Raw genomic sequence first — 23,562 nt, 5'->3', positions numbered from 1 at the left:
ACTTATTTCCCTCTAGCACCTACACAACCAACCTTTAGGCTTTTATTAATTTTATTCTCTCATTTCACAAGTGCCCAGCAGTCTCAAAAAATTATCTTGCATTGTTCTTGGACTGGAGTCATGCTCATTCCTGTTTTGATTACTGGTAAGCATGTATTCCTCCTCACTCAAAATATTTTAATGTTCATTTATGATTATTTTCACTCAAACATGAAACCAGGGAAGATTTGCATGAGAGTGTTTTTGTAACTTATCATTAATAGATGTCAATAAAGCAAAGTTACTTTTAAAGTGTCATCTTGATAGTTGTGAGAAAACTGTTCTATTTGGAAGTACAGAATGGAGGAAGGAGGGCCATTAAAGAGCTTAAGTAAATAGGACACCCAGAAACTAATGTCAAGGGAGATGACATGACAGGACAAAGGGAAATATAATAACCACCATAAGCTTTAAGTCAGAGACAAGAAAACGAAAGACTGAAAACGAGGTAGACATGTGAAAACAATGAGCAGTGTTATACTACTGATGGAGAAACACTAACTCAAATGCTGGCATTAGTGTTATATTTTCTCGTATACTGCCATTTGGTAAGTAGAACCCCATTTTCTGTGTGTTTGATATTAAAATCTCTAGGAATTTACATGTTAAAATTGAACACAATACTCATGTTTAATTTGTTGATGTGGATGAACATGGCTGATTGCAAAAATGACCAACATACTGAAATAATGTAGACTCTATTCAGCATTATTTTATAAGGAAAATTTTGGTTGCTATAATAATGGATAAAAATAAAACTTTACTTGTATGCCTGGATAAAGAAAAAAATCATTAATGATGACTGACAAACATCTGAAATTTATTTGAAAGAAATCTGCTGAATGCAAAAATCTTGGCATTGGCTGTGTTAGGTATAATTGTACTACCTATTAAACAATGGAAAATTCAGGATGGAATGTAACAATGCTGTGAAAAGGAAAGCTGCTACTCACCATATAGCGGAGATGCTGAGTCGCAGATAGGCACAACAAAAATACTGTTATAAATATAGCTTCTGGCCAGTAATGCCTTTGTCAAATTAGACGGCAAACACACACACACACACACACACACACACACACACACACACACACAACTGCAGTCTCACCAACAAAGGCCTTACTGGCCGAAAGCTATATTTGTTAGTCTTTTGTTGTGCCTATCTGGGACTCACCATCTCCGCTGTGTGGTGAATAGCAACATTCCTTTTCACAATATTGTACAACCTAAAAGTGACATGAAAATTTGTGCCAGACTGGAACTCAAATCCAGATTTCTCACTTATCATGAGCAGTTGCCTTAACCACTTTGGCTACCCGTGAATGCCTCCTGGACATTAACATGTCTCACTGTCTACACCCCCATACCGTAGTCCCCTACATTGAGCACTTAAAGCTTGCAGCTTTACTCTGTATTCCTACACCAATGAGAATGAAACTTTGAGGAATAGAGACCCATGATATTGTTGTCTTGTGCCCGCCCTGACATGCAATACTTGCCTCTCTGGATGAACAGACATTAACAATGACAGACAGCTGTCCAAACTTTATCTGACAAATTTGCTGAATGCATGTATCTTGGCATCGGCTGTTTTTTTTTAATTTATTTTGTTTTTTTTTTTATTTTTTTTTTTAGGGCGCACAACTTTAATGGTCATTAGCGCCCAGACTACGTTAGGAATGCAACAAGAGGCACAAGTTTAAAACAGCAACTAAAAGGGAAAACACGATAAAAGACAGATTGACAGGCATAGGATTAAAAAAAAAAAAAACAGCATAATCAAATGTCCTTAGACATGTTTGTCAAGGTGATAAAACGAAGAACGCGAGCAGCTGCTCCTGGGTCATCCGCTAAAATGGCATCTAGAGTACATGGCCGAGAAGGGCGTGAGGAGGACGTCCAAGCCGCAGGAAGAGGTTTCAAGGCCCGAAGCTTGTTGTCCGTAAGTGCAGCCCAATCGGCATGCCATGGTGATAAAATGCGCCGACAAATGACCCTGCTACAATCTGATGAAGGGACACAACAGGAAGATGTCCGAGGCTGGAGGACCGCAGCCTTGGCCGTGGCATCTGCAGCTTCGTTCCCAGGGATACAGACATGGCCAGGAACCCACATAAAGCTAACCGGAGAACCGTCGTCCACCAGCTGCTGAAGAGAGCGTTGGATCCGGTGCACGAAAGGGTGAACCGGATACGGATCACTGAGGCTCTGGATGGCACTCAGGAATCGGAGCAGATGACATAAGCAGAATGTCGGTGGCGGCAGATGTAAAGAACAGCCTGGTAGAGGGCAAAGAGCTCAGCTGCGAAGACCGAACAATGGCCATGGAGCCGGTATTTGAAACTTTGTGCCCCGACAATAAAAGAACAACCGACCCATCATTGGTCTTAGAGCCATCTGTATAAATGAAGGTCATATTAATGAACTTCGAACGAAGTTCGACAAAACGGGAGCGGTATACCGAACCGGGGTAACCTCCTTTGGGAGCGAGCTGAGGTCAAGGTGAACGCGAACCTGAACCTGGAGCCAAGGTGGCGTGTGGCTCTCGCCCACTCGAAAGGTTACAGGGAGTGAAAAATCAAGGTGTTGAAGGTGGCGACGAAAGCGAACTCAAGGGGGTAGCAGGGCAGAGACATACAACCCGTATTGACGGTCGAGGGAGTCGTCAAAAAAGGAACGGTAAGACGGGTGGTTGGGCATTGACAGTAGCCGACAGGCATACCGACAAAGCAGTATATCGCGCCGGTAGGTGAGTGGCAATTCACCGGCTTCAGCATGAAGACTCTCGATGGGACTAGTATAAAACGCTCCGATCGCAAGACGTAAACCCCTATGTTGTATGGAGTTGAGGTGGCGTAAGATGGACGGCCGTGCAGAGGAGTATACGAAGCTCCCATAACCCAGCTTGGAGCGGACGATCGACCGATATAGGCGAAGTAGGACGGTTCGATCCGCTCCCCACGACATACCACTGAGAACACGGAGGACATTTAGAGAAAGGGTATAACGGGCAGCCAAATATGACATGTGGAGACCAGCTAAGATTCCTGTCAAATGTAAGACCTAAAAATTTTGTTGTCTCCACGAATGGGAGAGCAACGGGACCGAGTCGTAAGGACGGTGGGAGAAACTCTTTGTAGAGCCAGAAGTTAAAACAGACCGTCTTCTCGGCAGAAAAATGGAAGCCATTGGCGACACTCCAGGAGTAAAGACGGTCAAGAGAATGCTGAAGACGGCGCTCCAGGAAACATGTACGCTGCGTGCTGCAATAGAGGGTAAAATCGTCCACGAAAAGGGAGCCTGATACATCAGCTGCGAAGCAATCCATTATTGGATTGATCGCTATGGCGAAGAGAGCGACACTCAAAACTGAGCCCTGTGGCACCCCATTCTCCTGGCGAAAGGTGTCTGACAGGACAGAACCCACACGTACCCTGAACTGCCGATCCATTAAAAAGGAACAAATAAAAAGAGGGAGGCGACCGCGAAGGCCCCATGTATGCATGGTGCGGAGAATGCCCGCCCTCCAACAGGTGTCTAAAGCCTTCTCCAAATCAAAGAACACAGCCGCGGTCGGGCGCTTCCGCAAAGAAGTTATTCATAATGAAGATCGACAAGGTAACCAGATGGTCAACAGCAAAGCGGCGCCTACGAAATCCACATTGTACATTGGTAAGTAGGCATCGAGATTCGAGCAGCCAAACCAAACGAGAGTTAACCATTCGCTCCATCACTTTACAGACACAGCTGGTAAGCGAGATGGGTCGATAACTGAAAGACAAGTGCTTGTCCTTCCCCGGCTTGAGGAATCGGTACAACAATAGACTCACGCCAGCATGTGGGAACATGGCCCTCAATCCAGATGCAATTATAAGTACGAAGAAGGAAACCTTTACCCGCAGGAGAAAGGTTCTTCAGCATCTGAATATGAATAGAATCAGGCCCTGGAGTGGAGGACCGTGACCGGGCCAGTGCATTTTCGAGTTCCCGCATGGTGAATGGGGCATTATAACTTTCACGATTCGAGGCGCGGAAGTTAGGTGGCTTAGCCTCCTCCGCCCGTTTTCGGGGGAGGAAGGCAGGGGGGTAATAAGCGGAGCTCGAAACCTCTGCGAAAAAGCGGCCAAAGACATTGGAGACATCCTCAGGGGCCACAAGGACGTCATTTGCAACCGTCAAGCCAGAAACTGGTGAGTGGACCTTAGTGCCAGATAGCCGGCGCAGGCTACCCCAGACAACAGAAGAAGGAGTAAAACTGTTGAAGGTGTTTGTGAAAGCAGCCCAGCTGGCTTTCTTGCTTTCTTTAATAATACCACGACACTGTGCACGTAATCATTTATAATTGATACAGTTCGCCACTGTAGGGTGGCGTTTAAAGGTGCGTAAAGCACGTCGACGAGCACGTAAAGCGTCTCGTCCACCAGGGGACCAGTACGCGATGTGGAGAAGAAGTAGTGTGAGGGATGGAATATACAGCAGCAGTGAGAATGACTTCCGTGAGGTGTGCGAGCTGATTATCGCAGCCTGTGAAGGTTTGATCCTGAAAGGTCGCCCTGGAAGAGAAGAGCCCCCAGTCTGCTTTGGAGATGTTCCAACTAGTTGAAAACGGAGGGGGGGGGGGGGGGGGGGGGTATGATGCAGGAGATGGATAACACACGGGAAGTGGTCGCTCAAATATGTATCAGAAAGTGCATACCACTCAAACCGGTGTGCAAGTTGGGTAGTATATATAGAGAGGTCTAAATGGGAATAGGTGTGAGATGTGTCCGAAAGAAAAGTAGGGGCGCCAGTATTGAGGCAGACAAGATCGAGCTGGGTGAAAAGGTCTGCTAACAAGGAGCCCCTCAGGCAGGATGCTGGAGAGCCCCAAAGGGGATGATGGGCATTGAAGTCTCCAGTTAACAAAAATGGTGCAGGTAGCTGAGCAATAATTTGCATCATGTCTGCCCTGGTAACGGCAGACGACGATGGAGTGTAAACGGTACAAATGGAAAATGTAAAAGTGGGGAGAGTAATTCGGACGGTAACTGCCTGCAGGCCGGTGTGCAATGTGATGGGATCGTAGTAAATATCATCCCAGACCAGCGACATAACCCCTCCATGAGCCGGAATACCTGCCACAGGGGGTAGGTCAAAACGCACAGAGGTGTAGTGTGCCCAGGCAATTTGATCGCATGGGCGTAGCTTCATTTCCTGGAGGGCTACGACGAGCGGACGGTGCAAGCGGAGCAGCAACTGTAAGTCCTTACAGTTGGAGCAAATGCTGCAAATATTCCAGTGAATAAGTGCCATCGTGAGAAAAAAAGGAAGATGAAAGAAGAGGTCACCTCGAAGGTCGCTGAGGGCCTGGCTTCGAGCGAGCACTGCCGCCGCTATCAGTAGGCGGACAGTCATCGTCCATTGGTTCTATAGGTTCATCGGCCATTTGTTAAGATGGCCGGGAGGGGGAGCTTCCTCTGCAGGTGAACGGCCAGATGTTCGGCTACCAGCGGTGCGGCCAGGCGAAACAGATGACAGCCTGGGACGGCAACCGCTGGATGGCGCAGGAGAAGAAATGCGCCGTGGCGGAGAAGGAGAACTGTGCTTCCTATGAGCCTTCTTGGAAGGACGTTTAGTGGAAGTACTGGTCGACGGCTGGAAGTTCGAGGTACGTAGGAAGTCTGCATGGGACGGTTCCTTCTTGAAGGCCCGTGCATCTGACTTCTGGGTCTTCGTCTTGGCAGAAGCTGATGAAGGTGCTCGTGTCTGAGGGGTGACGGGAGGAAGAGGAGACGTCGACCGCGCGATCTTAGCACTGGTCAAATGGACGACCATGGTGCTGAAGGTCAGATTGCATGTCTGCGTCGCCACCTCCATGGTAGTTCTAGGAGAGGCGAGGACAGTACTGTATTTCCCACTGGGAGCAGCGTGGGCTTCCTACTAGCAAATAGCTTGCGAGCAGCCGAGGCTGACACTTTCTCTTTGACCCGAATTTCTTGGATACAGCGTTCTTCCTTGTAGATGGGACAGTCGCGGGAGGACGCTGCATGGTCACCCTGACAGTTCACACGAGGAGACGGAGGTGGACAGTCACCCTCATGGGCATCCCTGCCACAAGTGACACATTTAGCCGCATTGGAACAAGACTGGGGAGTGTGATTAAAACGCTGACACTGGTAGCAGCGCGTAGGTGTCGGGACATAGGGGCGAATAGAAATAACCTCGTAGCCCGCTTTGATGCGTGACGGCAGCTGAACACTATCAAAGGCCAAGAAAAGTGTCCGGGTCGGTACAAGGTCATTGTTGACCTTTTTCATGACCCTATGGACAGCCGTCACACCCTGCTCAGCGAGGAAAGACTGAATCTCCTTGTCAGACAATCCATCGGGTGATCTAGTATATACCACCCACGAGACGAATTCAAAGTGCGGTGAGCCTCCACCCGGACAGGGAATGTGTACAGAAGTGTGGCCCGAAGCTGTTTTTGTGCCTGATAGGTGCTCTCAGTTTCTAGTAACAAGGTACTGTTACGCAACCTGGTACAAGACTTGACAGATCCAGCTATGGCATCTACGCCCTTCTGGATAACGAAAGGGTTGACAGAGGAAAAATCCTTTCCGTCCTCAGATCGAGAAACTACGAGGAACTGTGGGGCAGGCGGTCGTACTTTTGTCACTGGTGGCTGGTCAAGTTTCCGTTTTTGGGCACAAGTCGAGAGAGAAGAAGAAGAGAAATCCATTGCGGAGGAATCCCCCATGATTGCCAGCGTCTCCGATGGTGCGCTCCTTCCTTGTGGGGACCCTCTCAGAGGGCACTCCCGCCTTAGGTGAATGTTTACACCTCAGGTCACACCTCCCGAGAAACAGACTGAGGGACCAATCAGCATGGTCAGAAGGTATCAGCTCAGGCAATCATCCCTCCCTGGGCCTGGCCTTTACCAGGGGGTACGTGCGTGCCTTACTTGTCTACCCAGGGCGGGGAATTACGCGTTACCCCGTCACCGGCTACGCGTGCGAACGCGTGGGTCGGCCTTCAGGCGCGCACAGGGAAGAAGGAAGAAGAGGAAAAAGAAGAGAGAGAGGGAGAGAGAGGACAGACTGTCTCAAACGCCGAGGCGGAGACCAGAGAAGGCAAGGAGAAGAAGGCAAGGAGAAGAAGGCAAGGAGAAGAAGGCAAGGAGAAGAAGGCAAGGAGAAGAAGGCAAGGAGAAGAAGGCAAGGAGAAGAAGGCAAGGAGAAGAAGGCAAGGAGAAGAAGGCAAGGAGAAGAAGGCAAGGAGAAGAAGGCAAGGAGAAGAAGGCAAGGAGAAGAAGGCAAGGAGAAGAAGGCAAGGAGAAGAAGGCAAGGAGAAGAAGGCAAGGAGAAGAAGGCAAGGAGAAGAAGGCAAGGAGAAGAAGGCAAGGAGAAGAAGGCAAGGAGAAGAAGGCAAGGAGAAGAAGGCAAGGAGAAGAAGGCAAGGAGAAGAAGGCAAGGAGAAGAAGGCAAGGGAAAGAGTAAGGAAGACAGTGAGATGGAGAAGAACAAAGAAAGGAACCAACCAAAGGAAGGAAGAAACGAGAAGTGAAAAACCAAAAAGACCACAAATATAGGTCGTGGAACCGTCCGTCTCCGGACGCAGGCGCTAACTACCCCCTTGAGGGGGATGGACTCCTCTTAGTCACCTCTTACGACAGGCAGGAATACCTCGGGCCTATTCTAACCCCCGGACCCGCAGGGGGGTGGATGGGTCTGACAATTAGCAAAATTAGTGCATTTGGGGGGACAGAGAATTCTCATTTCATGATCAAGAAGTGTCTTCACCCTTAAAGGGTGAAAGTGTGCTTTGTCTTGTCCAGTCACGAAATAATCGATGCAATGTTCCTTGATGGCACAGTGACAACCGAATGGTAAGTGAAGGTTTTGGATGATTTCATCCTCATTATCCAAAGTGACCCTGTTTTTGACAAGATGTGGTTAATGAAAGATAGAGCTTAACTCCATCGATGCAGGAGAGTATTTGACGTCCTGGAGGAGCACTTTGGGAACCGCATTCTGGCTCTGAGGTACCCAGCAGCCACTGGCATGGGACTTGATTGGCCAACATATTCTCCGGATCTGAACACATGTGACTCCTCCTTGTGGGGTTATATTAAAGACAAGGTGCACAACAATAAATCCAAAACCACTGTTAAGCTGAAAACAGCCTTTCAGGAGGTCATCAACTAGAACGATGTTCCAATACTTCAGAGGGTTACGCAGAATTTCACTATTCGTCTGCGCCACATCACTGTTGATGATGGCAGGCATATTGAACATGTCATAACCCAAATCCAAATATCTGTAGTGACCTTCACTTGCTGAATAAAGTATGTGCATGCTGTAGTTTCTAACTAACTTACATTTTTTCCATGTAGTTCAATAACTGTCACTTTGTACTTTTTACATGAGAATCTTGTTAGTCAATTGCCTTCGAACAATGGCACCAGCAGTCACTTCAGTGGCTTGCTGTATGAGCCTCACAATATTAATACATGATAAATTCATAATACGTGAATATATGATTCAAATCTGTTCACAGTAATCATTAGTTTCATTCATTTACCATGATATACTGGGAAAAGTTTTCATAATAAGAATGTCCCAGATCTTTCTCTCATACTATAAATTCCACAGGGAAAAAATTCAAGCCGTTAACAAGAAACTGCTGACCACAGGGGAGGGGAGGGGGGGGGGGGGGGAAGAGGAGCATGCTTTTGCCAAACAAGCTACTTGCAATGAGGTTTTGTGTGTTAATATCATTAATTATATAAATAATATAAATTATAAGTGGAGAATGTAGTCATGTTACTAATATTAGCTAAACTGTTCCATAATAATGCCTTCAGAAACAATGATGACTGGCTATATACACCTTTGAAATGCCAAATGTAGTACAAGAGAAGTTCTCAGAATATTACATCTTTTTACAGTTCACACCTAATGTCCCTTCATAAATGTTACAGAAATATCAGTGCACAACAAAAATTTTAAATTCATAAAAGTGATACGCAGTTGCAATTTAATCAGCAATTCAATTGTTTATAATATGAAAGGATTCACATTGCAAGTTTTATGCACATTTTATTTAATCCACTTTTCTGTAGTTCTGTAAATGGCATATGATACTGATTATGGTAATGAGACAGCTTTTCTCATCCGCTAACAATTTTATTTATACCATATTTTTTGTAACATCCATACTGGACATGGTGAGTAATACTCTCAAATTTAAATTTGGAGGTTGAATAATTATTTTCTGCTTTGAAGCTGATCAATGTGTTCTGCTATTTAACAGAAAAATGGCTGAGTGTAGTCCACAGCTACAACAATCTGCCATTCTACGAGCTCATGGAGATGTGTGCACTGCTCAAAGTCTGCTCTAATTTGACAATAATGAACAACCCAAGCATTTGCTGTTACAGTTTCAGTATGCTACTTTTTTGCTTTCTAATAGTCATTATGTCTAGTTCCTTGCAACCCAATTTGTAAATTATTGTGTTAAATTAATATGAGCAACGAGTTATATACAATGGCAGTGAATGCACAGATTCAGCTATGAGATGTGGTGTGAGTTGCACACTAGAGAGAATTTTACACATATGTATAAATATGAAAAATCATCTCTAAACCTAAAGGTGAAAGTGCCATCTGATGAGGAAACTACGTTGAACAAAATTTAAATGTACTACAACTTCCTCTTTAAACCTTACAACATATCAAATTCATGGGACATCCCAGTGAATGCAGTGCATGACGATGTCAGAATATGTATCCAAGGATATATGAGAGCAGTCGACAATGCGTTTGCAGTATAGACCCTTTTTTCTGCCAGAATTAGTAAAATAATGTAAGTCCAAAGTTCAAGCTTGCTCTTAGAGATTTTAAATGCATTCCAAGTGTCCCACTATATAAATACTAATGTAACTGAAACATCAGAATCTCAAACATCAACCTGGTAGCCCTAAGAAACTAACAGATAAAGTAGCGCTGAACACTTAAGTAAGAATATCAGCAACGGAATTATCTATCTACGATGATGCCCTATAATTTTTTCTCAGAGTGTATTTATTTTTAAAGAGTTAAAATTTGGTGGCAATATCAATCAACATTTCTTTTGCATGTAGTATCTTCCTACATAGTCTCCATCACATTCCATTGCCTTAAGCCAGTGTTGTGTAAGAGTATGTATTCCCTGTTGGTAAAAGCTCTTGTCCTGTGCCTATAGCCATGATTTCACTGCGTGTAATACACTCATCATCATCATCATCATCATCATCAAAGTGTGTACCCCACGGAGAATCCTCAAGTAGCCCAAAAACTTGAACTCCAAGGCCATTAGGTCTGAGCTATAGGAGGGGTTAAGACAATGATGTTTAAGTCATCTCATTGAATCGGGTGTACTGCCGGTGGTCTGTGTTTTTCTAACACAATATTTCGACGTCGTACCTTGGCGTCGTCAGCATCAGGTGCTTCCTGTGACTGAACGACAAGCTGACCATGTCCTGTATTTATGTCTGGACAGTTCTGGTGTTCCCTACGCTGTCCACTCCAGCTGCGACTGTGTCGGTTGGTCGTCAGATGTTCCATCTTCCGTCCGCGCCCGCTCCCGCTGTTTTACCCAGTTGCAGCCATTTCGTGGCATACCCTACTAGGTCCGTGCCCACCAGGTGCATTCCTAGCACTGTTGACAGGCTGCATTTGCTGCTGGTGACCGTTCTGACTTTCTCCACTGCCCCTGTCATTCTTCCGGTCTTGTGTTTTCTTCCATTGTTTCTGTAATAGGTCCAAAGCTGGGTTCCACACCATGCTGTTGGTATACAGCTTTCCGGTGTATCAAGTTCTTTGACATCTTGATTTCGATCGATTCAGTGATGACTCTGTCACCACATCTGCAACTCGTCAGACTTCGTGGAACGTCTCAAAAACCTACGAATCTCTAACAAAGACATCATGTTCAGCTTCGATATTATGTCTTTGTTCATTAGGATACCACTTCAAGACACACTCAATTTAATCAGTGAAAAATTTGATGGAGCTGTGTTGGACCTTTTCAAGCATATCTTGACATTGATCTATTTCCTATGTGAAGGCAAATTTTATGAACAGGCTGAAGGAGTGGTGATGGGTAGTCCCTTATCTCCGCTAATGTCAAATCTGTTTGTGGAGAGATTCAAGGATGAGGTACTTACGACTGCTGCCTACAAGCCGACCTGTTTCTTTAGGTACATTGATGACATATTTGTCATCTGGCCACAAGGTCGGGAAAAATGGAACAAGTTTCTTGACCATCTGAACTCGAGGCAGCCCAGCATTAAGTTCACAATGAAACTAGAAAATAATGGTCAACTTTATTTCCTGGATGTCCTGGTGAAAAGGAAGACAGACGGCACATTAGGCCATAGTATGTATAGAAAACCTACACACACCGACTTATACCTACAGGCTGACAGCTGCCATCATCCGGCACAGAAGAATGGGGTGCTGAGGACAAAACACTGTCCGACTCAAACAGCTTGACAGCAGAGTTAGAACACATACAGCAAGTGTTTGCAGACAACGGATACTCCTCAAGGGACATCTGCAAGGCGCCACGTCCCTCCAGATGACCTGGTACTAAGGGAGAAGAACAAGAAGAGGAGACGAGGAAGGTAGCCTTTGTACCATATGCAGGACCTATATCTGCTAAGATCAACAGGATACTGAAAAAGCACAGTATCAAGAGTGTCTTCTGCCCACCAAACAAGATCAGCGTGCTTCTTGCAACGGTTAAGAATGATCTGGGATTGAGGAAACCTGGTATGTCTTACATTGGACAGACCACCAGCACCGTTGGCATAAGATGTAAAGAGCACCAAAGGCATACCAGGCTACGGCAAGCCACTAAATCACCGATAGCACAACACTGCTTGGGACTTGAGCACACCATGAATTATGATAACACCAGGATCTTATCTCAGTCCCTCTAGTTTTGGGATACCATCATCACTGAATCGATCGAAATCAAGATGACAGAGAACTTGAAAATCCAAGAAGCTGGATACCAACTCAGCATGGTGTGGAACCCGGCTTTGGACCTATTACAAAAACAGTGGAAGAAAACACAAGACCAGGAGAACGAAAGGGGCGCTGGAGAAAGTCGGATTGGTCACCGACAGCAAACGCAGCCTGTTGACAGTGCTAGGAGTGCGCCTGGCGGGTGAAGACCTAATAGGGAGCGCCATCGAAGGCTGCCACTGGGGAAAACAGCGGAAGCGGGCATGGACGTAAGATGGAACATCTGGCGACCAACCAACACGCTTGCAGTGGGAGCAGATGGTGTAGGAAACGCCAGACACCATCCAGACACAAATACTGGACACAGTCAGCCAGTCATTCAGTCACAGGAAGCACCTGATGAAGACGCCGAGGTACGTCGTCGAAATATTGTGTTAGAAAAATGCAGACCACCGACAGTACACCTGATTGAACGAGATGTCACAAAATTGCCGAGAAAGTCTAAGAAATGTCCAAGTTAATTTGGAAAAATGGTCCCATGTTCATGCTCCATCAATTTTGATGAAATAACTTTTCTTTGCACCTTGTGGTCTGTTTAGAGTATTCATGGAACAAATCTTCAGCACAGCTTTGAATATCCATGAGACTCAGTCGTTACAAATGCTCTTCCCATGCTCACCAATAGCTGTACAGCGAATCGTTGAGTTGTGATGCACCAATCAGCATGAATAATGGTATCCACATGATTCACCATGTCGGGAGCACTAGCTGTGTCAGGAAACCCCAAATATGGCCAATCATGGAGCTCACTTTATGCACTTTCTGACTCTTTAGCTATAGCCTCAATAACAGTACTATCAATTGTACAATTACCATGCATGGCACAGAAGCATTTATAGGTGTTCACCACAGTTTACTTTTCCAAAACCAAGCATTCAATTACAGCATGTTGATTGTAATGGGTGTTTTGTGTAGATGCCATTTTGATAGTTCATTGCAGCCCTGAAATCTGGACTTCACACATGTGCACAAAAAACATCAAATTTGAAGCACCCAGAAGGACATTCTCTTATATATACCGTACTTACTTGACTATAAGATGATGTTTTTGCCAAAATCGTCAGCTGAAAAATACAGGGTCGTCTTAGATTTGCAGATTAAAAAATTGCTGCTGAGGTCAACATTTTAACGTTGTTTAATAGATTGATACAGGGGTTATGTTACATTTAAAGATGAAGCTTTGGCTATTGAGGTTACATGCAGATTTATTTTGAAGAACTCTGAAGGGTGTGTCGGGCAAATTATACTTTAACTCGAACATACTCTAGACTTCCCAATATGCTGAAGTACTCGATATGCTATACACGTTGCTCGAACAATCAAGTGATGTACGACTCTTGTGGCATTAGTGCACAGTGTACACAAGAAACTAAGAACTAACCACCAATACAATCTGTTGCTCTACTTAAAATCTGACAATTTTGTGAACTAATGAGGACATAGAATTACATTGTATCATCTTATAAACTCATGTAGTATTGGAACAGATTTGCAACAAAAATTCTCATGTGTGTATGGATACCATTTACAAACATTTATGGTGCTTTTTAAGTAAAGGTAATACTGATTAGTGAAAATTTTGTCCCTCAAGGAACATTACTTGATTCTGAATGCAAGTTACTGTTTCTGTTCACATATTAGAATACTGAGTAAGAATGTTACCACCTTCCAGTCAGCTTTAGAACAAGGTGCAGCAAGTAAGAAAATTAATCCACAATTAAGTATCTAAGAAACGAAATAAATTTTATTAATCTGACTGTAATAGTAATCATGAGAATAAATACAGCAGAAAGACCCATCATGGAGACAGTACTGACAGACATCACTAGATCACTGGATGAGCAAAAGATTGAGTACTGAACCTAACTGTGACTTTAATGTTTTATTTATGTATTAGTTGGTGTTGTTACATATGACCGGTAACCTAGAAGATAATGCATGGAAGGAGTGTGCAGAGAGGAATGGTGAGCAGACAGCAAATTCTGTCATGCTGCCAACCAAGGGAATCTATACTGTGTACTTTAGATTTTTATGAACATCTACCACATTTAAACTTTGTTTGCCTGAAGCCATTTGAATTGACTTTAAAATCAGACAAATACACAACAATAGCATACATTTCTTCAAGAGAGAGTAAAAGTCAAAGCAGAGTCCAGTAGCCTACTTACGTGTTTTCCTGCAGCAACATTGTCGATACTCACCGTCAAGTATGGTGGGAATGAAAGGGGGTGTGTCAGTTGCTCGTTCTATGCAGTAAATGAGAGAGCAGAGGGGAGATGATACATTTGTAAGCAAGAAACATTATAAAATTTTTACATCAGCATAGTAGTGAAATCCGATATGTATTTGGCAAAAAAACAGCTGAGCTCTCATCAAATATTTGTGACAATGAAGATATAAAGTTCAGAACTGTGCTATTAGGATGATAGTGCCAACTGAAACTAAGGATACCCCAGATGACGGGCTTCGTATAAAAATTAATGTAAATAATTTCTTTTTGTTTATTTTATTTCTCCTTGTATTATCAAAATATAGGCAATCAATAAATGACCTAAATATAGAATAGTTACAATGCTATGCAAAAGAGAAAAGAAATGGGATTTTATTTAATGATTTTCATAGAAGCAGGACAACTATATTCTCATCAGTGTGCTGATACCCAGAATCCACTGATCACAACAAGTAAACACCAGTGCTTGGAATGGTACACCACCATATACAATGGTCTGTGGAGTGATGAAGGTGGTTTTATAGTGAGGTGACAGATAAGTAACAATTCCCAATACAGCTGCCCTATGAGCAGGAGCTGGAAAATTTTATTTATGAGCACTGTGGCGATAGTGAAATTTGGTGGTTGTGTAGTCACGGTCTACAGCTATTTCTCATCAATCTGGCTCAAAAAATTAGGGCTGACCAGGAGTGTAATGAATGCCGATGTTTATGGAGATGTTAGAACAGCATGCTTCTCATTTAACTGGAATCCATGCACTGTGGTTCAAATAATACCAAGCACATGAGCTGGTCTCACCACCTCAAAGTCACAATATGCACATTTGCGGTGACCTATTGTCATTTACATGCCCACTCATGTCTGCCAAAAACCTAACGTATACCTATTCATTACGGTTCAAGAGAATGAAAATTCTGCCTTGAGCTTATCTGAACTTTGGTAAAAGCCTTTTGTGAACATTGCACCACATATTGGCCACGAACACACAGCCCATTAATGTGCTAGTGATCCCACCAACCATTAAATCAACTTACTGCAAACATAGAGTTCACATGAGGGGTGAAGTACTCCCCAGCTGAATTTCAGTGGAATAATTATTTGTCAGGATTGTGATCAACACTAGATTAGCAATGTTTTAAGAAGTCTGAAGCACAAAAATAACTGCAAATATGCTTCTCAGGTTTGCCACCAGATCGTATTGTGTAACTCGCACAATATTTCATCAATGCAACTACTCAACATCATCAGGTGGTGGTAGCTGCCGCTGTCACTGTGCTGCCAAACGCTCCTGCAGTTAAAGTTGGAAGTTCTTGTTTTTCCTGTTTTGATTTAATGGTAGCCAGTGCTGGATTCTAGGTGGCGCTTAGTTTAAAACCTGCAACCCTGTTGATAAGGTTGTCTGCTACATGGATATGTATGGCCTCCTTAAGACCACTCAAGTGACGCAATGCGCAACTGAGATTTAGTTCAGACTTTAACTGCAGGTGCATCTGGTAGCACAGTCATCGCCCATAGCACATGCGCAGATGGCCTTTCTGCGGCTCCCAGCAGGGGGCACCAGGAGCGCCGCTGTCCTCCAACTATGAGAGTCTTCCCACGCACGCATATTGCCTGCTCCTGGCACGATAAATTCTGCCACCGCCGCGTGATTATCTCCAGTCAAGTCTTGCAGCAGTGACAGCAGCAGCTACCACCACCTGACGATGTCTAGCAGTTGCATAGATGAAATATTGTCCAAGTTACACAATACAATCTGGTGGAAAACCTGCAACAGATCCATCGGGAAAGCATGAAAAGTCACATCTGGTACCTCTACTGGGAGGAGATGGCCAACGATGTACGTGAGTTTGACAAGTTACACAATAAGAGAGGTAGACTGCTGTGCGCTATGGCGTTTTTATTGAGATGCCATGACAAGCAAACTGTCCCAACGTTTGCTAAATTTAAACGTCATATTGAATCTGCAGCCGCTGTTATAATTAAACGACGGGTGAGTGCAGCCCTACTGAGAGAGAGGGTACGTTATAGAATATGGGAACTGCACATGGTGTCCACAAAATTGCTATCACTGAATCACTGCATCACTGCTTCTGAAGATCTCTTCGAAACTCTCAGTGTTATCTTGGGACTGGATGGATAGCGCTACATGGGCGCTAGCTGACTGGTCAAAACAACAAGCCAAGGTCCGCCAAATGTCCAAGTATTCTCTTCTTGAGGGCCAACAGCAAGAAGGGAATGCACCACCAACACACAACAATCCTGCCTATCAAAAGCTAAGAGATGATCCGACTGGCAAAATCCAAGAGAACAACATTAGATCTTCTCAGGAAGAGTTCTATTCCTTCTAAAGTGACCAAAAGCCTACACCAATAGGCTGCAGTCCCCCCAAGACTGTACGGCCTACTCAAGATACACAAGGATGGAACACCTCTTCGCTGATTAGTGATCAACATTAGAGCTCCCATTTATTTTCTGGCCGAACATCTTACTACACTGTTGGGACCTCTCATAGGCAAGTGTGATCACCATATCTGGTATTCAGAGGACATTTAAGCTACAAGCGTAGGATATTTTCGTTAGTTTTGATTTTGTATCTTTGTTTACAAAAGTACCTCTGCAGGGTTCGTTAGATCAGCAGCCAGTTTGAGAGAGACATTGTGGCATTATTGAAACATGTGCTAACCTCAACTTATTTCTTATTCCATGACCAGTATTTTGAACAAGTGGACGGTGTTGCCATGGGAAGTTCAGACTTTAACTGCAGGTGCATCTGGTAGCATAGTCATCGCCCATAGCACATGCGCAGATGGCCTTTCTGCGGCTCCCAGCAGGGGGCACCAGGAGGCTCATGGTGGCCAACTATTTTATGGAAGACTTTGAGGAAAAAGCATTACAGTCACCAAGTCTCAAACCACCTTGTTTCTGGTGGTATGTAGATGATACTTTTGTGGTGTGGCCCCCACGGAATAGAGACATTAACTGGGTTTATCCGGCATCTGAACTTGCTCCATCCCAATATTCAGTTCACAATGGAGGTGGGAAAGGGTGACATCTTAGTCAGAAGAAAAGCTGATGGTACACTGGGACACAGTGTCTAACACAAATCAACTAATATGGAGCTATATTTGCAGGCCACAAGTTGCCATCATCCTGCATAACGCAGCAGTGTCCTAAGCTCTTTGGTGCATAGAGCACATGTAGTCTCAGATGCCGACAGTCTACCTGGTGAGCTACAACACCTGAGAATGGTATTCCAACAGAATGGCTATTCCAATAGGCACATATGCCATGCATTCTACTCTAAGAAAACTCGAAGCAGGGATGTAAATGAAGATGCAGAGGCACCCACTGGCAACAGCGTTCTTGCGCCATTTTGGCGGCATGTCTGAGAGAATAGAAAGAATCCTCAAAAAGCGTGACGTCAAGTGTGTTTTGCAGCCACCAAAAAAAACTGAGGAATTTATTGTGCTTGGTCAAAGACGACCTTGGCCTTAGGAAATGTGGTGTGTATAAAATCCCATGCCAATGTGGAAAATCATATATTGGACACACACGCCAAACAGTGTAAGAATGCTGCATCGAACACCATCGTCATACACACCTGGGACAACTTGATAAATCAGCGGTAGCAGAGCATTGCCCAGACACGGGACATCATATGCTTTACGAACAGACTGAAATTTTACCCGCAGCAACATCTTTCTGTTACTGTGTTGTTAAGGAAGGCGTACATACCCGTATGACAGACGATCTTATCAACAGGGATGCAGGTTTTCAACTAAGAGCCACCTGGAATCCAGCAATGGCTGCCAATAAATCAAAACAGGAAAAACAAGAACTTCCGATTCATCAAGTGACGCAACACACAACTGAGATTTTGTTCAGACTTTAACCGCAAGAGCGTTTTGCAGCACAGTCATTGCCCATAGTGCACGCATGGATGGCCTTCTGCGGCTCCCAGCAGGGGCACCAGGAGCACCGCTTTCTTCCCAGTACGAGCGTCTTCCTGCGCACGCGTATTGCCTGTCCCCTGCATTATAAATTCTGGCACTGCTGTGCGATTATCATCAGTTGCGCCTTGCAGCAGTGACAGCAGCAGCTACCACCAGCTGATGACGTCCAGCAGTTGCATCCATGAAATATTGTGTGAGTTACACAATACGATCCGGCGGCAAACCCGAGAAGCTTATTTGCAACAGATCTATCGGGAAAGCATGGAAAGTCACAGAAAAATAACTCCTCCCACACTCTCTTCACCTCACACTTTGTTACTTGCAGTGGAAATTGATTTGAACAATCTGCAAATATACATAGCAAATAACTAGAAAAGCTAAAACAAAACAACAAATGTGAAGCAATCAAAATAAACTGGGATAACAGAGTCAAGCCACACACAAAATCAATAATATACAAAGTTTTTAGTGTACAAGTTAACATTCTAGTTTAGCTGGTAGTATATACTGACTTTTAAAACCTCTTTTGTTCCTACACACACACACACACACACACACACACACACAAAAAAATAAATAAATAAATAAAATTTAGAATACAATACAAGAACATACGGTTGATGGCACATACCTGTTCTCACATCCCAAAGCTTAACAGTGCCGTCATCTGAGGATGTTATCACAAACCTGTGGTTGAACTGCAGACACGTTACAGCTGACTGGTGTTTATTGGGACCTGATACAAGAAATATTTCTTTTTGCACACTGGAATAAGATAATCACAGAAGGCAATATTTATTAACATAGAATAAAGATAAAAAAGGAAAACACAACGGATAATGACATACCCAGGAAGAACGCTCGCTTGCCTGGGGCTCAGGAAACCTTCCACAGACTTTTCAAAGAACAATCCTGACATTATGAAAGTGTGGAAGAACTGAATCTGTATGAACAAATGGGATTTATTTCACACTGCTCATGAACACAAGCTGTCGTTCCAACACTAACCCTTAGGGCACAGGCTTTGACAGGAGCCCTCAGCTCATTTGTGGGCATGCGGCCCAATTACATTAATTCTGCATATGCATAAACAACATGGCCAACCCTGCCTGCATGCATTTGGACAGTGCACAACTGTCGCCTAGGCTCTGGCTCGGCTGCCTGACAGTCACCCTTTTGCCCACCCCTGCCCAATTGTGTCTATGGGGGCCTGGTTGCCTGACAGTGGGCATACAAGCTGGAGCAGCCTGCACTGCACCACCATTTCATTTAAAGCATTGGACAGTGAAATCTTTTAGTACTCAAAACATTGTTAAACTGAATAGAAGACATATGCACAGAGTGAATAGAAAATTTCTTCCTTTAATAAGAGTCATTCATCAAACTGTATTCATGACACCATGGCTCAACACTGAATTCTGTATATTCATTTGGAAGACAACTGTCAAGAAGATAGTTCCACAAAAAGTGAGTGAGTTAGCAAAAGCAGTCCTCTGCTTAACTCTATCATCTACAATGATGTAAAATTAGGATACTTATCTGAAGAGATATAAAGAGATATAAAGCACGGTACAGAGTGAACCCACTTAAAAATGAAAATTTTAGGTATGTGTGGGAGTCTTTGTAAGACATCAACTGACCATAACTTTCTGGGATTTGTTAAATGTGCACAATATTTTGATACAATTTTCGAAGCACATGAGTACATCATTGTACTGATATTGGGTGGAATACTGCTGCACTGCCTGTAACTAAGGTACAGTACTTGGAAATATGAAGAGCATGAGTCATATTCTATACTGAATTTTATGTGACAGAATTGTTGGCCAGAAGTTTACCTTCGAGAGAGAAACTATTAAGTGCTGCCAAAGACAATCATAAAATTACACAAACTATCCCAGCTTTCAGAACTAAATGGTGTAGCAGTGAAAGGGTGATTTAGTGATCCTGGAAATAGCATGTTCTGTTAGGAATCAGAAAATAATACTGGTGCCATCTGGTGAACAAACCTCTGCCACTGACCCCGATATCTATGTTCTGTCTACAGGAGGCTGCTGAAACTTTGCACTTGATATATGCATTTCAGGTTGGCAGCTTAACAGTTTAATGCGCGAGAGAAGCACAAGGCACTAGGTGTGCATCACGAACCAATCCCAGCACAGTAACTGCTTCCCGTCATGATGTCAAAGCTCCCACATTTCCAGTTAGCGTTGGTTTCCACCGTAAACTTGCAATGTTCTGTGCTTTAGAAAATTCTGATATGTGAAAAATGCCACAGAAAAGAGGTTGTTCGCCTATTGACAATCCTTTGCATCAAAGTGTGCTGCTATACAGCCAGGCATTGGAGTTACTACAGAGAACCATAGTTTTATGAGCAGAAAGCAGTGGAACACACATCAAAAACTCTTGGAATTAGTGCAAGAACAGTAGTAAGAGAGTGTTACTCTAAAAGTTGAGGGATTTAGATGTGAACTGTAATGATTTCAAGGCATCTGGATCAGAAGTGTATATTTAGCGACCTCTGGGAAAGAAGAAAAAGCAGCTTCACCTTGTCACCTACTTAGATCCTTTCCAGACTGATCCAATTTGCAGGCATATTTATGCTTACTACAGCAGCTAAAGTATCCTACTGTAGCAAAGTTGCTAGTGTTGTTGAAAGAAAGTGAACTTTTACAAAGTGCTAGACAGAAGGAAAGTCCTGTTAGAAAAGGTGCATATTGTAATAGTTTGAAGCATATTCTTTCGCAAAATTGTGGGTGAGGACATTCATTCCACAATATGCCTACACAGAATGTTGTTTAACACCGAGAAAGATGCCAGTAAATGCTGCATGGATGACACTCCACGTACTAGTGGTCATCACCGACAGGAAGAGGAGCAAGATTAACTCTGGACCATGCAGGTTCTTACAGTGGTTTCCGTCATGATTAACTTTTAGTTTTTCAGTCCAAAAAGACAGGTGACTACCAAGAAGACATGGATCAAACCCAATTTGCTGAGTGGTTCAGGAACCTTTTAAAACAGTTTTCTGTCCCTACAACAATTGTAATGGACAATGCTCCATATCATTCAGTGATACAGAACAAAGCCCCTACCACAAATGACTGCATGATGAAGATTCTGTGATATTTGGTTATTAAAGAAAATAAGCCTATGCCGCCTACGTATGTAGTAGACAATATCGTTACGGCACAGCATCATATTGTAATAGGCCTACCACTGTATCACTGCCATTTCAACTCTACTGAATTAGTATGGAGGGATGAGAAGACATACATAAGGAAGAATAATAAGTCTTTTACAATAACAGAGGTGGAAAGGCTATTGCGTATAGCTGTTGCGACTGTGGATGCAGCCTCGTGGAGAAAAAAGGTTGAGCACGTGTTTACGATATGGAACAGAAACCTCTGTCATCTGCTATTTGTATAAAGGCTGCTGTTGCAACATCGTTACTGCAGTGTAGCCAACCAGACTTGTCACAACACAAACTGTCAAGTATAATGCTGGCACAGATATAGATGACGTCCTGGACCAGTGAACAACACAATGTTGCCATGGTGGTGTTTTACAAAAACAACAGCTACAGCTACACAACCACGTAGCATGTATATCGTGCTCATTACACACACACACACACACACACACACACACACACACACACATATCCCGCCCCAATCCCATTGGCACATGCTATCAAACTGAGGGTACAGAACTATTAGGAAATGGATGATACAGTGCGAAAGAGGGGTGGAAGTGCAAAACGCATGTCATACCAGAGGATGTTGCAAGAGTGGAAGCAGCCACCAACCAAAGACCCAGGCATTCTGCATGGATGCATGACGTATCAGGTCACAATGTATGGCGAATATTTCACAAGAAACTGCAAAGTTCACGGAGTGCTAAAACTGATTGCAGACAGACTTTCACAGAGACTGTAATTTTGCTGGGAATTGGAACTCATGAATGATGACCGAGGCCTCTGCAACGATCTGATCATGAGTGGTGAGGCCAATTTTTGTGTGTCGGGCTTCGATAACAAGCAAAAACTTAGATACTGGTAACGTGAAAATCCTGAAATGCTTCATGAAATGCCATATCATAGACATAAAGTGGTAGTGTGTTATGGCATATCAGTGTTTGGAAACAGAACTTTATTTATATATTTATTTAAGACGATTGTGATGATAATGTTACTGTGCATACAGAACGTTACATTCACAGGCTGAACCATTTCCTAGTGAGACATCTTTCTGACCTTCCTGTAACTGCAAAACACATTCTTCCAACAAGAAGATGCCACATGCCATAGTTTGCGGCATTCCATTTATGTGCTACAAAAATAAGTCCTGGTCATCTCATCTCCAAGAATGGTGACATCTCATGGCCTCCAAGACCCCCTGACATTTCAGAATGTGATTTCTTCCTTTGGGTAATTTGAAATCTCAGATCTTCCTCTGTGATCCACCACACACCATAAGGGAACTGAAGAATCAAGTGTGGTCCCACAAGATCTTATGTCTAATTTCTGATTTCTGTAGAAGACTTGACATGTGTGAAGGTAAATAGCAGTCACCTGCATTATGTCACTTTCCAGTGATCAGCATTTTAAACTGCAAGCATTGTCAATTCATGTTTTATTTCTTTCAAATTATTGTAAATAAATTCATAGCACTAGTGGAGGTTTCAAAAACTCCTGTTTCACTGCCACTCCTGTTATAAGTTCCTTCTTCAGATAGGAGGGAAAGGAAGATTAGGAGATTAAAATGGAAGGGCAGGTAAATTAGACCCAAGATCCAACTGTTATGAGAGTATTTTAGTTTTTTCCAACTGAATTTTCCTTTCGATACAATATTTCATAATGTCACTGTTAGTTCACATAACAAAGACATTGCAAAGAAAATTAAAAGGTAATCATGAGTCAGTTCCTATCCTCTTCATTTTACTACATAGTAACACACGTACAGTTTTTTCAGAGAGAGAAAATTCGTTGCACTTCACAGAACTCAAAGAATCGTTTAAAAAAAAAATAAAGAAAAATACTGAAAATAGATGTAACAGTAATTATGAAGATACTGTTAACTCAGTGGTAACAGGTTATAAAAGCAAAGCCATGCACAGACTGCAAAGAAAGGGCTATTAGTACAATGGAAGCTCTCAACATTTAGAAGTACCTGTGTAGGCTACATAATGAACATGTTTTGATGTTGATACAGTATAAACCCACTTTTACATTCCTGGAATTACCATTTTCCTGCCATTTATAACATTTTTCATCGGTCCTGTCAAATTT

At 43.4% G+C, this 23,562-nt stretch overlaps 1 protein-coding gene across 1 annotated transcript in view; it reads right to left on the bottom strand.

Annotated features, from left to right (window-relative positions):
• The window catches only part of LOC126481070 (F-box/WD repeat-containing protein 7), a 138,254-nt gene that overhangs the window by 10,048 nt on the left and 104,644 nt on the right, over positions 1–23,562 (bottom strand). The window contains exon 11 of the mRNA XM_050104555.1: positions 18,904–19,008. Within this exon, the coding sequence (XP_049960512.1) occupies positions 18,904–19,008 (105 nt within the window). The remainder of the gene's footprint in view (positions 1–18,903; positions 19,009–23,562) is intronic.

This window comes from Schistocerca serialis, chromosome 5, assembly GCF_023864345.2.
Source record: "Schistocerca serialis cubense isolate TAMUIC-IGC-003099 chromosome 5, iqSchSeri2.2, whole genome shotgun sequence".
In the NCBI taxonomy this organism is placed as follows: Eukaryota; Metazoa; Arthropoda; class Insecta; order Orthoptera; family Acrididae; genus Schistocerca; species Schistocerca serialis.
Note: the sequence above shows the minus strand (reverse complement) of the source record. Positions and strands in the feature narration are given on the sequence as shown.